This window comes from Giraffa tippelskirchi, chromosome X, assembly GCF_054371585.1.
Source record: "Giraffa tippelskirchi isolate mGirTip1 chromosome X, T2T-mGirTip1v1.2.pri, whole genome shotgun sequence".
Classification (NCBI taxonomy): Eukaryota; Metazoa; Chordata; class Mammalia; order Artiodactyla; family Giraffidae; genus Giraffa; species Giraffa tippelskirchi.
Genome location: NC_137289.1, coordinates 106872019 through 106888566, shown reverse-complemented (window position 1 = coordinate 106888566; position 16548 = coordinate 106872019). Strand labels below are relative to the sequence as shown.

Here is a 16548-nt window from a genome sequence, read left to right as displayed (position 1 = left end):
TGGAATGGAGAGCTAAGAAGAGAGAAGCTGGCAGACTGTCTGCGCCTCACCAGGAAAAGTAGAGAAGATGGACACAATTTGCTAGAGAACTAAAATCAGTATTGCCTCTGTGGTAAGCAAGGATTCAGCGGAAAGAAGTCTTTGCATTTCCATTTCAACTGCTTGACCACAGCAGTGAGGCAGGGGACTACACGGGCAAATGGCAGCCTTTCGCATCAGGCAGACAAGTTTAAGTTTTTGGCTCACTCTTTACTTGCTGCATGTATGACCTTCGTCCAGGAAGCCCCTTGCAAGCCGCAGTCTCTTCACCTCTAAAATGAGGATGATGTTACGGGAATAAATAAGACAACAAATGCCTGGCAGTTAGCAAATGCTCAATAAACAGTAGCAGCTATTAGAAGCTTAGAATTTGAAACTCAAAAGTCAGCTCAATCTTAACTAGGGAACAAAGACTCCAAGTTTAAATATTATTTTCTAATTGACAGATGTATCACTTACCAATTCCATATTTAGTCCTATAATAAATCTTCGTGAAATCATCACAGTCACAAAGGATCACTTTCCTTCCCCACACGTTGATGGTGGTTCCTATGGACAGGTCAGTATCTTTGTAAAACTCTTGGTCTAATTTTCCTAGCTAATAAAAACAAAGGAACATGACATTGGCACCACAGACCCACCAAAGACCTTGGCATCCCCCCTCTCAAAGGAAAAAGGAAATTTAAAAAAATCCATTACATCACTTATAACCAAATTTTTTAAATCAAATCAAAAGACAACCTCTCAAAATCAACATTTTAAAACACTCTTTTAGCAAGGTAGTGCTACCAAACGGCAATGCAATGCATATATCTATATATACACTTAAGCATGTTTATTATTGATAAATGCAACAGTGCAACACATGCATTTATATAGTCATCAATGTCATTCACAACCAGTCTCCCAGAAGAATATGCAACTCAGCCCACATTCCAGGTTTCAGAGAAGCCATACTGGCAACAGTAATAAAACATGACTTACCTTGTATTTATCCAACAGGTAGCCATACACTCGGTTCTCTGAGTAGCCACCATACACATTGAGAACTATCTGGTCTGTTAATTGGCCTGGTTGATAGACTCCACGGGGGCCATACTAGAAGATATAAATCAAATCAAGATGTGGTGGGTGGGCTCTCAACACAAACATGCTCCTGGTGAGGGGCTCAAGTGGCAAGTGATACCATCTGGTTCTCCTCTATCATCCCAAGGAAGACAGGACACAGACTCCGGCCACCTTTCCCCCATGCTTCCCCATACCCTGCGGGTTGGTCTACATTCCCCTCATCCTTCAAGGACCTGATGAAGCCCCGTCTTTTCCTTCTGACCTCTCCCATCCTGCTGGCCAATCCCCAATCCAAACTTCTGTAGCACCTACCTCAGGGTTAAACCACTTGTCATTGCTCTCTAACTGCTTCATCAGCAGTCGTCTTTTCACTAAACAAAAAGATGCCCTGATGGAGAAACCCTGCCTTGCTTTCTTGACTGGCTCAGCACCCTGCCTGACCCTGAGCAAGGAGGCATTTTGCTGGCTGAGAGAGGCAGTGTGGTGAGGTAGTATGAACGGTGAAGTGCGGTCAGCCTCTCATAGAAACTGTGGCCGGGAGCAAGCCAGGGAGGACACTGTTCAGTTTCACCCGTGCTGGAGGTGGTCAGGCAGGAAATATCTGAACTTATGGAAATTGATACTGATTAGTTTATCTCAGCTGAGAAATCAGAATCATCCCTTATATGTGTGACATAAACTATAAGTTAAAACGTGCGAATTTATGAGGTGTGGCGTGTAAGTAAGGCACGTTACAGAGGAAAAAACAATACATTTTTAGATGCAAACTCTCTCATTGCCACTTCTTAGTTATAGGACATGGGGCCAGACATTCATCTTCTCAGAACTTCAGTAGCAACAGTATTTACTCCTTGCTTTCTCAAAGGATGTGGCGTCAAGGGAATACCCACTGCTCTTGGATCTCTCCCCCATGAGAATGGAAGCACCATGCAACAGGAATTCACCCATTTTCTATCTCATGGTAACCCCAGAGCTGGCACACAGCTGACACTTATTAATATTTGTTGAATGAATGAATAAATGAAGCAATTGATGTCAAGGAACACTGCAAATGTCAGGTATGTCGTTATTATTTTATATTTGGCCTATTTTTCAAAGCCATTCTAAAAACAGGCTTCCCTGGCTCCTCCTGGCCACCTGCTATGCATGTGCCTGGAGTTTGCTCTGGGACAAACCCAGTCCTGGCCCCAAGAAGCTACATAGGAGGACTTCTAGTGGGAGACTCTTGAGAATCTGGAAGAGTCTCTTGTGATAAGCAAATAACCAGTGGTTGTATGCATCAGAAATGAGTGTTACAGTAATCTTTTCAGTAGCACTAAGAAGTAAATTTAAAAATACATTATCCAAATAAAGAAATAAAACATAACATAGAGCTGTGAGTAAGCCGTGATGTTTTCATGTGCCTTATAGGTGTTCACAGGTCTTTGCATGCATTCGTGCTTAGTTGCTTCAGTTGTGTCCGACTCTTTGTGATCCCATGGACTATAGCCCCCCAGGCTCCTCTGTCCATGGGGATTCTCCAGGCAAGAATACTGGAGTGGGTTGCCATGCCCTCCTCCAGGGGATCTTTATGACCCAGGGATTGAATCCGGGTCTGCTATCATCTCTGGTGTTGGCAGGCGGGTTCTTTACCAATAGTACCACCTGCGAAACTCTTATAGATCCTTAGATAGTGCCTTTTACTATATTATCTCATTCAGTCTTTACAGTTACCTCAGGAGGGAAGCCTAATTAAAAGCATTTTAGAGATAGGGAAATATGCTCAGATAGGTTAATGACTGGCCTAAGGTCACACAGCTATTAAGCGGCTGATCTACAATTCTAACCCAGGTCTTCTGTCTATGTGCTGTTTCTGCTGCACCCAGGTTACATTAGCTCTCAAATGGCCATGAACATGTGTAAAAATCATTTGGACAACTCTTTTTTAACAGTAAAAATGCTAAAGCTATTACTGTTGCTAGCCAGTGGCTAGTTGGTGGCTACTTCTGCAAGTGGCTACTCGCAGAAGAGTCACTCCTCTGTGTGTGTGTGTGTGTGTGTGTGTGTGTGTGTGTGTGTGTGTTCACAGCCCAGACCAATACAATGGGATCTCCCCAGTAGGCTACAGAGGCCAGAGGCTATTGCTCTTCCCAACGCCATGAGCAATTCTTTTACTCAAGAGTCATTTACCTTCATAAGACTCACGGTAAACTCAATGACATAGGTAGTTCTCTTGCATTTGACTTTTTCCCTTTACATGCCTTAAGCCCTGAATCGTCCAATTCCAATTTGTCATATCCTCTGTATTACTTTCATAGATGTATATTAATAGAGGGCACAAAGTGCAAGCTTTCTAAACACCAGCACTAATACATAGTGACTTGTCACCAACAGTCATAACACGCAACATTCCAGACAGTGACTAGAGTCTTCAGCCCACAAGCAAACTCGGAAAGCAGTCCTGGGTCCACTGCTCACCTTAGGTAGCTTTCTCCTCTGGAGAAACAATGACGTAGCATCTCTTCCTGAGTTATGTGGCAAGACTTCTTTGATCTCGATGGTATCATCAGACAGAAAGTAATGCAGGATGAGCTCTCTACGATCCCCAAACACTGAGCCTGAGTCATCCCACACGCAGAAGAAACGCAAGACCTTCCTATCATACTCGAGGAACTGTTTCAGAGTATCAAAGGCCTCATAGGGACGTAAGGGCTCCATGCAGTCTAGCTTCTGTCAGTGGAGAAAAGGTTAATGATAGTGAAAGTCTTTTCATGATCGCTTCTGGGATGCAAGCAGTCAAAGAACATAGAGGTATCTTTTCCATAGACTATTCTGTGACATTTTTAAAAATTTCAACTAACAACATATATGATATGCATATATAACTAGTTTCAACCTTAGAAATACAGACAATCAAGTATTAGGAAGCTTTTCATTAAACATTATTTTAACACACTAAAGTATACTTCTATAATGTTTTTGGAAACTGACTCTTCTCAGAGACTTAAAATTCTTGTTTAAGAACAGACAAAACTAATATATGGTGACAGAAATCAGAAGAGTTATTACCTCTGGGTAGATGACTGATTGGAAAGGGGGGCAAGGGAAATCTCTGGGGTGATGGAAATATTCTCTATCTTGATTTTTGTGCTGGTTATTAAACTGTATATACATTTTTCAAAATTGTCAACAGGTATGCTTAAGATTTGTACACCCAAGTCTATGTTAATTATTTCTCAACCAAAAAGTTCTTTTCACTGAAAATGCATAGCTGTTTATGCTTCTTACTCATCCACAGACTTTTGTGAAAGTAAAAAGAGAAGAAATATCTTCACAGTTTTATTTTGCTCAAAAGATTTAGGTAGCAAAGATATGAAAGGTCACGGAAACAGGAACGGAGCAAATGGAGAACTTCTCAATCTGTACAGGACTACTGTGCAGGCTCTGGCTCCCAACCCAGGAACCACTAGCTCTGCAGTTTTCTTGGCCCAATTCTTCTCTATCTGCACAGTCTCAGTCTTGTCGTGGAGTGAAACTGCCCCCCATTCTATCTAATGTAGCCTAATAGGGTGGTTGTATAAGGAAGGGCTCACTAGCAAGTGAGATATAGTCCCACATTGGGTCATGTAATCTTATTTGTAAATCCTCAAAATTTTGTGTCTGTCCAGGGCAGTCTAGGGGCAGACTCATCCCAAGACACAGGAGACACGATGGCCCTCCAGAAGCTCTTCAGTCTTATCATTGATATTTAAACAAAATTATGAGATCTCTACTTTCATTGATTATCTTTAATATTTAAATGAAATTATAAGATCTCTATTTTCACTGATAGAGAAAACTTTCTTTGGCATGATAAGGCCTCTAAGAAATCCATTATTGATTACATACCATGGGAGATCTTTTCAGTTCAAGTTAAATTGTTTAATTTTAACTTTACATTTCAAGGCAGCAAACACTGGAGAAGTAAATGCATTAAAGTCAATATAAAAGCCTCTTATTAAACTCCTCATTTTCTACAGACTTCTATATTTATTGAAGAGCTTTCTCCCTGAGGGAATAAATCCTAAAATGATTCTCTCATTCTGAAAGGAAATTATTTAAAACATTTATTGTCTGTTCTTGGTATTTATTCTTGATTCCTGGAACAGAAGATTTTTTTTCCTTATAAACCTATGAAATCATACAGTGTTCCTATGTATTTCATATTATGCATCATCACTCACAATCACTATCATATAATACCAGCTGTTAGTGAATGAGTGTGGCCAGATGCAAAGGGTGATAAATCATATAGGTCCATTTCTTTTGGTTTCTCTCTGCTGGTTCTAAAGACTTTTGTATTTATCCAGACTCTTACTTCCAGGGCATTTGGAAAAAAACAGAAATGAACCCAAACCATAAATCTCCTTGCATGCCAATACACACATGAATATTGCCACAAGGATTTCACCTTAGATATTTCAGGATCAACAATCTATATTTCTCAGGAAGGGTAAGGATAATTCTGGTGGGGCTAAGAGGCAGGAATAGATGAATGATCCTACATGCAGCTTTTAACAAGAGATCAAAGAAGAATCAAAGATTTTTATTCTAAATTTTATGTTATCTTTCTGCAAAGAAGTTAATTACAAGTTTTAGAAACAATAAAAATGAGACCAAACTAATCTATAGGGACAGAAACGAGAACAGTGCTTATCCCTGGGTGGGGGGAAGGACAGATTGGAAAAAGGCATGCAGGAACTTTCTAGGGGGGTGGAAATGTTCTAGACTGTGATTTTGGGTGTGGATTACATGGGTGTATGCATTTGTTAAGGCCCATCAAACTGTATATTTAATTTCTGTGTATTTTACTGTGCATGATCATATGTCAATAAAAAGAGAAACAAATGAGAATAATGAAAATCATGATAAGAAGCAAGAGATTTGAGTTCAAGTCCTAGCAAGAAGACTGGTGAGGTAGGTGACCTTCCACATAACACCTGCCCTTTTGGGTATTCAGATTTTTCTGTAAAACATAAAATTTGGGCCAAGGGCTCATTTAAAAGAAAAAAAAAAAAACTTCTGGAAAGACTACAATAATACTACTAACACTGATTCTTTCCTCCCTACACTGGCTGGGATCAGACTTTGCCAATAAGCATCCTGTTATCATGGGAGCACATAGAAATCATGGCCCTCCTCATTCTTGAACCTCTCTGCATCTGACGTCACCTTAAAGGAAGCTGGGAGTCTTAAGAAAGAAAAAGGTGTACCCAAAGCTTGGTTCAGTGTATCAGCAGCACAGGAGCAAAGATTTTCCCCAGAGTTAGGCAACTAAAATGGGAAAAGAAAAGCCAGGTAAAAGTGGGCCCAACTGTTTCGATGTCAGTGACCACAAAGCCAATCCCAGGCTCTTAGAAACCATCCCATATGGGCAGCTCATGAAGACTCCCCCTTCCTGGAAGGGCCACTCTCTTTAAAAAGAAGTGGGAGTGAGGGCAGAGAGTAAGTCTTTCCTGCACTGAAGCCAACCCCCAGCCTCCGTCCAGCCCAAAGGAAAAGAGGACAACTCCAGTGACCATGCCCCCCCAAGTCCTTTCACCTGGGCATCAGGAGTACTGATACCATTCACTGAATCTGAAAAGATTCTCATGTTGAAGACTAGAGCTCATGGATAAGTCAACTTACCTCTCTCCGTGTTTTCATGTAAGGATCTTCCGGACATTGTCCCGGGGAATTTACTTTGACTCCTATTTTTCTCAAGAAGTTTTTTGTGAATGCATCACAGTCATAAATCTTGAATGTTCGACCATAAAAGACAATGTTGATGTTGACATTAAAATGATACACGGTATAAAACTTATCCTCATCAGGAGGTGGGAGAGGAATCCGATGACGCCGGATAAAAATTCCTACAGTGTGAAATAAAACACAATTGTTTCATCATGTGGCTCACCAGCAAGAGATCAGAGCACATCTTTATAACAACCCTGAATGTTTTCTCACCATGGTGAAGTGGGCAAAGGATTGGCTCTTGGAGAAGTAGCATCAGAATGTTCAAACTCTGAGGGTTCCAGAGGGAGCTGAGGCTCCTGAGATCCAGAGTAATTTGACCAGCCTTGTATGTTGTTAGAGTTGCCTAAGTGGTACTAGGGCTTACTCTATTATAAAGTAATCCCAGGTGACGCTAGTAGTAAAGAATCTGCCTGCCAGTGCAGGAGGCTTAAGAGACGTGGCCTTGATCCCTGGGTCGGGAAGATCCCCTGGAGGAGGGCATGGCAGTTCACTCCAATCTTCTTGCCTGGGGAATCCCATGGACAGAGAACCTGGCCACATACAGTTCATAGGGTTGCACAGAGTCGGACATGACTGAAGAGACTTAGTGTGTGCACACAAAGACTATGGTAGGAGGGAAGGAGAAGGGAGTATAAGCAGGGTGACCCAATGTGCCACACACTGCCATCATGTTTTCCCCAGAACAAGCATGCTCACCTTCACTCACAAGCACTCAGTGTGAGCATGCTAAACAAGGAACTAAGACCCCAAACCAGAATACTCGCAAAAATACACTCTTGACTGAAAAAAGAAAACTACTAAGATTCACTATGGTAGATGCCAACACCTTGATTTACAGCTTCCATAAGCACAGATGACTTTATGTTACTCTGAAGCTTCCTGGAATCTTGTTCCTTCTACCAACCTCTTCTCCCTCCTCCTTTCTCTATAGCCTCTGTTCACCTCCACCCAACCACTCCCACAAAGTGATAGTTAGCACAGGCTTCACAGTACCTTCTACTTTCAACCCTATGATGCCCATTCACTTTTCTTCTTGAGAATATGGACCCAGGGTCCCCGAGTACACTCAAATAAATGGTAACTAGCCACTGGAGGTAAAAAAGGCTCCCTAACTAGATGAATTTATCAACTATACCACACCATAACCAGCCAACTTACCCTAACACTGCTGAAATCTGTTGTTAAGAATTATTTAGGGATTGAGATTTTATCCTGCTTGCTAGCTGACAAGGTAGCCTGCCACAATTTCAAGGATGCTGGTAGATGACATGAGATGCTTTGGTGACAGACAAAGGGCAGTTTATTACTCACAGTAATAACAGTACCCAGAACATCAACATTTTGGTACCAGTTTTCTGAGCCCTGATTCCCAAAGAGTGACACAACAAGGGCCAGGTAACTTCTGCACACACAGTGCGTTACACTATAGGACGGGAACCCTGAGCTGAGAGAAACTGAATCTTTTGTAATGGACAATAAGCATCCTTGCCTTTTGTCTCAAAGGGAGAGATTATCTTTATTAATGTGTGCATGCTCAATGACTCAGTCGTGTTCAATTCTTTGTGACCCCATGGACTGTAGCCCACCAGGCTCCTCTGTCCATGGGATTCTCCAGGCAAGAATACTGGAATGGGTTGCCATTTCCTTCTCTAGGGGATTCTACCAACCCAAGGAGCAAACCCGGGTCTCCTGTGTCTCCTGCATTGCAGGCAGATTCTTTACCATCTGAGCCACTGGAGAAGTCCCCTACCTTTACTAGACTGTACAGTAAACATGTCTGCCCTTTGTTCTGGAGGGAGACATCACCTCTATTTTCCAAGGCTGTGAGCAAACTTGCCTTTTTCTCCAGAAGGAGAGACTACCTTTGTCTTCCAAAGCTGTGTGCTATATCACCATCCTTGAAAAGATAATCCAGAACAAAGAGCAGTCAGTGTTTCTGCTTGCAAGATTCATAGAAATGTAAGATAACCATGAAGAAATGTCTCTCAACATCTATAAGCTGACTTAAGCCTGGGAATCTACTCCAGGAGCAAAAACAAAAGAAGAAAAGGCAAGCAGAGCAAACTGAGGGTCTAATGGTTCAAGAAAAATTGGCTTGTATAACCTGCACCATAATGGAGGCATTTTATTATAAAGATGTCAAGCAATCTTCTTCATATTTTCTATAGCACTGAGAATAGTGCCTTTTCCCAAAGTCTAGAAATACTTAGAAATTATTCATTCCTTATTCATTAAAGAACATTTAATGAATATCTTTATGTGCCAGGAACTGTGTTGAGCTCTGTTCCATTATTCTACTAATCATCTTTTCATTCTGTTGAGGAGAAATTAACTAAAATCATTTTCATCTTCTTTTCTTTGTAGCAATTTTTAATTACTTGCTACATTAAATTAAAATAATAAAACTGTAAAATTAGAACTGGCCTAGAATATTTTTAAATGTACTACATAAAAGATGATATAATTTTACTGCAAAAAATTATACTTCAATTAGCCCTTAATTCATGCCACTGAAAACAGTATGCAAATTATTTAATCATTCAAGATTAGACATTTAGAACAAATTGCATACTTGAACACCCTTATAAAAGCATGGGCATTCCAGGTACTTTCACGAACCATTATATATTTCTTTAAAAATACTTATATTTGTAAGTATAGCTGACAGCTTTTAAAATATATAAGATTTATTCAACAGCCAAGAGTTTCTTCAGGAATTCCATCTATCTTGCATATGTACTTCATTATAGAAATTCGAATAAGCAAATTAGTGCTGATTTCTCTTTAGTAAGACTTCAAATAGGAATCCTATATTTTTCTAAGTGGGAAGAACTGGCCCACCCACTAAACTTTTAAATAATAATCATTATAATCATCATCATAGCCCTAGGATATGCTTTCATATATTCTTCTCATTTAATCTTCAATAATTGCACGATGCAGATAATGCATGAAATACAAATACTCAGTTTATGGATGAGAAAACTCAAGATGGTTAAGTGATGTGCCCAAGGTTATGCACTCACAAATGGCAGAAAAGTGTCTTGAACCTGGGTTTTTTAAGCCCTAAGTAAGTACCATTGCTCCACAGTCTGTACTTAACTGTATCTCACTGTACTACAGCCACAAGTTACCTAAGTGGAGGAGAAGAGGGAATGTCTTAGTCAAAACAGGCTAGAAATGTGGAGAAGAGCAGCCAGCCACTGTGAAAGAGATGATGGAGCCGCTCTTCCAAAAGAACAACCTCTCTCTTCTCTAAGAGTTTGTTTCTGGAGAGGGCCCATTTGTCAGTGGCAACAATTCCCCCCTCCAGAGTCAACCCCACCGCATCAGCTGTCCCTCCTTGCAGAGCCTGTGTATCTGCAACCTCCACACGCTTTCTTATGTTAGGCCCCACACTCTTCTCCCTAGATGGTTCTTACAAGAAGCCAGGGGAGTACCTTGTGGTAACAAGAGAGAATCCGGACCATTCACAGGTTGAAAAGAGAAGGCAGATCTAAAACTAAACAAGAAAATTTTAATAATAAGAAATCCAAGGTCACAGTTTCATGTTAATCAAAAACTAACGTGGGGCATTTGAAAGGTAGTCACACATGAGAGCTTTCACAAATATTAGTGGGATCTCTCAACTGTGTCCTTTGGGGACTGAAATTTCTATTTATTGGTATTTGTATGGTTATAGTCTTTCATGATGAATGGCAGAAACCACCAGTAGGTGGTTTTTCTTAATATCAAAGAAATATGCAGGATGCCATGTCTTCAGCACACATTGAAGAGCACCTGAGATCATCAAGATATATAACATGACAAAATGGAAAGTGAAAAGTGTTAGTTACTCAGTCGTGTCTGACTCTTTGGGACCCCATGGAAAAACAACAACAAAAGTACTGTATCTGCCCTTGAAATTTTCAGATGTTTATTTTTCTTAATCGGCCCATAAAGACAATTTGGGCAGATATCCAGGCATCAGGTGTCTGCTTTTCAGCTCTTCCTTATCTTCATATTTTATATCTCTTTCTTTTTAAAGGTCCTGCTCTCTGATTATATTCTACAAGCTTTAACTTTCTAACATTTCCCTGTGGTTTAGATCAAAATGATGATATATTCATTTATGTTGAATGTGTTTTCATTTCGTTCAGTTGGGAATTGCTTTAGATCTTTGCTCATACTACTAAATTTAGTTTTTACGAATTCACCTTCAAGAATTAAGACTCCAATCTCTTACCTCTAACTTAAGTGTGTTTATTTCATTTTAGTAACACTGCAGACTTAAGGCACATCCAAGTCTAGAGGCAGGTATTTCTTATGTTAATGCATATATAAGTGGAATTGCCACTTGTCATGTGCAGCTCAGCTGGTAAAGAATCTGCCCACAATGCGGGAGATCTGAGTTCAATTCCTGGGTTGGGAAGATCCCCTGGAGAAGGGAAAGGTTACCCACTCCAGTATTCTGGCCCGGAGAATTCCATGGACTGCACAGTCCATGGGATGGCAAAGAGTCAGACACGACTGAGCGACTTTCACTTTCACTTTTCATGTCTACTAAAGTTTATATCCTAAAAATACTAAGACCACTCATTGTGATCAGAAATGACAGAGTACCTTTTCCTCTTTTGTTCACTCCTTCACTAAAATTAGCATTCCATTTTTAATTTTATAAAACATCATCTTTGTGGAATTTGATTTCATGAGAATAACTTTTTAAATATAGTTGGCCTGATACTTAGTCTTACAGCAAAAGAATAAAAATTTTTGAATTCTGTATCTCTGATCATAATCCTATGCATCTCCCCTTAGCCACTGAATGAGCCTCAAATGATGGCATGTTGGGTGTTCTGTCCTCTTGCATTACCACCTTCTTGCCTAGTTTTCCTCACACATTCTATATCTGCTCCCAAATACCTCCCAACTCCTCTTCTCACTGGGGCTTCCCTGGTGGCTCAGATGGTAAAAGAATTTGCCTGCAATGTAGGGGACATGGGTTCGATCCCTAGGTCAGGAATATCCCCTGGAGAAGGCAATGGCTACCCATTCCAGTATTCTTTCCTGGAGAACTCCATGGACAGAGAAGCCTGGCAGGCTACAGTCTACGGGATCACAAAGAGTGGCCACAACTGAGTGACCAACACTCTCCTCAGCACTCTCCTACCTCTTCACCTCACGCCGTTCCTTCTGACTAACATGCCTTCCTCTTCTATCTTTATCTGGAGAAACTTTTGTGGTACTACTCAAATGCCTTATCCTCTAATGAATACTGGTGTTTCCACCTCTGACTCCTCAAAGTACCTCATATAATTCATGATGCCTGCATTCTGTTATCATTGTCTATCACTTTTCCTTTCCTTTTTCACTCCCTCCTTTTCTTTCTTCCTTTCTTCATCAAACTTACTGAACAGCCACCATGCACCAAGCACGTATCTTCACAGACCAATCACTTACCTCCACTCTAAATTTTACTCAGCTCCATTCAGTGACAATTTCCTCCCCAAGGTCTACCCTCTGGTGCTGCCAGATTTAGCAAATTGAAAAAAATGAGATGCCTGGTTAAACTTCAATTTCAGATAAATAATGAATAATTTTTAGTATAGGTATGTCCCATACAATATTGGGGGGGGTGGAGCATAGTTATACTAAGAACTTCAAATTTAACCAGGTATCCTGTATTTTATCTGGCAACCTTACTATCACCCCACCATTCTACCTTATGGGATGTACATTTAGATACAGCATATGCCCAGTATAAATAAATGCCTTCTATTTTGTGATCACATTTGCCTGATTCAGGTAGATCATCTTAAAGTATAAAATGTAAATATATATAGTATACATTATAGTACATCTATACTTTATATATAGATATATACGTATGAAATACTACCCCATTGAGGAACCAAAACAGATCACTAGTGGAGATCAGTATTCTTAATCAAGGATGCACTGAGAATCAAGTAGAAGTTATTCCTCGACCCCAGGCCTACCAAATCAGAAATTCTGGGGGTGGATCAGGAGATTCTGATGATGGCACTCCATTGAGAACTGGGTACAGACCCTACCAGAAACTCATGGCTTATTCCTAATGGTTATCCTTTCCTTATACTAGATTAGTTTGGACTTGGCAGCATCTGACAAATAATTGTCCTGTTAGACAATCAGAGGTAAAACTATTGGGATTAACCTCTGACATTCTTGGCTTGGTGTCACATTGTTTTAACTATACTCCAGCAGAACAGCAACAAATTCTGTAAATATAATGCATCTACCCAAAAGAGAATGATGCCCTGGCAAGGAATAAAAGCAAGTCTTTTTTTTTTTTATATAAATTTATTTATTTTAGTTGGGGGCTAATTACTTTACAATATTGTAATAGTTTTTGCCATACATTGACATGAATCAGCCATGGGTTTACATGTGTTCCCCTTCCTGGACCCCCCACCCACCTCCCTCCCCATCCCATCCCTCTGGGTCATCCCATTGCCCCGGCCCCGAGTCCTTGTCTCATGCATAGAACATGGAATGGTGTTCTGTTTCACATATGATAATATACATGTTTCAATGCTATTCTCCCAGAACGTCCCACCCTCACCTTCTCCCTCAGAGTCCATAAAATTGTTCTATGCATCTGTGTCTCTTATTCTGTCTCGCATATAGGGTTATCGTTACCATCTTTCAAATTCCATATATATGCATTAGTATACTGTATTGGTGTTTTTCTTTCTGGCTTACTTCACTCTGTATAATGGGCTCCAGTTTCATCCATCTCAGTAGAACCGATTCAAATGTATTTTTTTTTAATGGCTGAGTAATATTCCATTGTGTATATGTACCACAGCTTCCTTATCCATTCGTCTGCTGATGGACATCTAGGTTGCTTCCATGTCCTGGCTATTGTAAACAGTGCTGCGATGAACATTGGGGTACACACGTCTCTTTCAATTCTGGTTTCCTCGGTGTATATGCCCAGCAGTGGGATTGCTGGGTCATATGGCAGTTCTATTCCCAGTTTTTGAAGGAATCTCCACACTGTTCTCCATAGTGGCTGTACTAGTTTGCATTCCCACCAACAGTGTAAGAGGGTTCCCTTTTCTCCACACCCTCTCCAGCATTTATTGCTTGTAGACTTTTGGATAGCAGCCATTCTGACTGGTGTGAAATGATACCTCATTGTGGTTTTGATTTGCATTTCTCTAATCAAAACTCATTATTAAAAGCAAGTCTTGACGTGCCTCAGTGACTTGACTTTTCACACACACCTCTCTGCCAACAAGGATTTGCGAATATGTTGTTCTGATGAGGAGCTTCATAAAATTGAATGCCTACTTTGGCACTGTGCTAAGGGATGCCTCTTTTATTTCTGGTTTATTTCAAACTCCCCTCTCCTTAAAAAAAATTACATGATAAGAGAGGCAGCTAGAAAGGGAGGCTATAATTCATCCAGGTGCACTCACTTCTGAATGATCAGCTCTACTAAAAAAACTGGTGCTTCTAACCTCCCAGTTCATTCAGAAAATATCAAAACCCTATGGAAGCAACAGGAGCACTGTCAGTGCCCAGCACCTAAATGTGACCCTTAACCTCTTCTAAGGTCCCACATGTGCAAAAAAGCAGTCCCAGGCATCTCAAGGGGCAGATGAAAGAAACACTGCCTACCCATCCGACCGAGCTTGAGCCCCTGGCTTAGTATACTCATTTCCCCCCCAACTGTTTAATTTAGGAAAGCTTGAAGAAGACATACAATGAATTTGCAAAGTATCCTCTGTCCTAACAGACCCTCCTTAACAAGAATCATCATATTAAATATTTCAAGAGAGACTGCTTTCTCTCTGAACAAAGCTTGATGATAGAGCAGTTATTTCTGTTTGTTTTCCACAGGACTTGTGATAGCCTGCTAGGTATCTCCACTTTGCTGACAAATTCAGCCTCATTACATATCGTGATTACTATGTATTCTGTTCATACCACTTGATATGTCTCACTTAGGGAAATGTCTTGATCAGAGTGAGCCAATCAGAAATTCTGAAAGAGACTTTAAAGTTGTCTTTTCCTAAGGTTCCTCCCCACGAGTCTTTATGAATAACATTCCCTCCTATTACATAAAATTATTTTCAAATCAATCACTATAACTACCTTCAATTTGCCTTTGGAATCTACCTATGTGAGATTTAAAATCAAGAGGCTGGGAGAATCAAAAAGTCTTAATAAAAGCCTTTCCAAGATCCTAATAGAGGTTACATTTCATTTTTCTTCTTGAAGATTAATAAAACTAAGATTCACTGGACAGGGGCCAGTGAGCTAGAGATAATATGAACTTTTGCCTTAAAGTAATAATAAAAACATAATGCAAGTCACGAATGCAGGTTCAGGATGTCCTATGACCTCCAGTCCATCACCTGTGTAAATCTTCTATCATGTGAGGAGGCAATAAAAAATTAAGCAAAGCTTAGTTAGGGAACATCAGAATAAAGCATTTAAGTGAAAATTTACAAGAAAATACTTTTTTTGCTAAAACAATAACATCACTTACTTAAACAAATGAACTTAGGCAAAACAGATGTTCATGGAAATTAAAAGCTGTAAATTTTCTTAATATTTTGAAATAATTCTTTAAATGTTTTCTAATACATTATAGTCAGTATTTAAGAACTGCATTATATATGCATTTATAAAAAAAAGCTTCCCCGGTAGCTCAGATGGTAAAGTGTCTGCCTACAATGCGGGAGACACGGGTTCGACCCCTGGGTCGGGAAGAGCCCCTGGAGAAGGAAATAGCAACCCACTCCAGAATTCATGCCAGGAAAATCCCATGGACCGAGGAGCCTGCGGGTCTACAGTCCATGGGATCGCAAAGAGTTGGACATGACTGAGTGACTTCACCTTCACTTTATATATGTTTTAAATGTCCATAAATAGATCTATAAATATGTGATAGTGTTTATATATGGAATCTAAAAAAATAACACAAATGAACTTATTTACAAAACAGACGTAGAGTCACAGATGTAGAAAACAATCTTACAGTTACTAGATGGGGGAGAGAGAGAGAAACTGGGATTGAGATATATATATATAAACTATACATAAAATAGATAACTAATAAGAACCTACTATATAGCACAGGGAGTTCTACTCAATATTCTGCAATGACCTGTATGGGAAAAAAATTCTTTAAAAAAGAGTAGATATATGTATATGTGTAACTGATTTGCTTTGCTGTATACCTGAAACTAGCATAACATTGTAAATCAATTATACTTCAACACAATTTTTTTAAAGTATAAAGATCTCTTGTCCTTTTACAAAATAAAATGTCACACTTCAACCTTAAAAGTTTGTGAAAATCTTTTCTTAAATATCAAAGCATTTCCATTGTTTTCTAAAAGATTCCTCATTAAGCCATAAATACTCCAAATAAATAACACAACAGAAAGAGGGAGAGGATCATTGCCTACCCTAGGCAAGGTAGTCCTCTGACCCACTTGTACCCTGTCCTAAGTGTGTGAACCTCTCTGCCAGAAAATTATTTCTCTTACTGACCAGAAGAGGAAATTATTCCTCTTCTGACCCCCTACATCCTGTCCCTGAGGATACAGAAAACTAGATCACCCCTCCCCCACAGGACAGCCCTTTACATTCCTTAAGACATTCATCAGGCATACCTGAGTCTTCTGTTTATGGGTAAACATCCCTTTT

The 16548-nt window shown here is 39.9% G+C and overlaps 1 protein-coding gene across 1 annotated transcript in view; it reads right to left on the bottom strand.

Moving 5' to 3' along the window:
* The window catches only part of EFHC2 (EF-hand domain containing 2), a 224704-nt gene that overhangs the window by 116130 nt on the left and 92026 nt on the right, over positions 1-16548 (bottom strand). The window contains exons 4-7 of the mRNA XM_081567282.1: positions 6754-6977; positions 3565-3816; positions 1024-1137; positions 499-637 (exon numbers count right to left, since the gene is read on the bottom strand). Coding sequence (XP_081423408.1) covers positions 499-637; positions 1024-1137; positions 3565-3816; positions 6754-6977 — 729 coding nt within the window. The remainder of the gene's footprint in view (positions 1-498; positions 638-1023; positions 1138-3564; positions 3817-6753; positions 6978-16548) is intronic.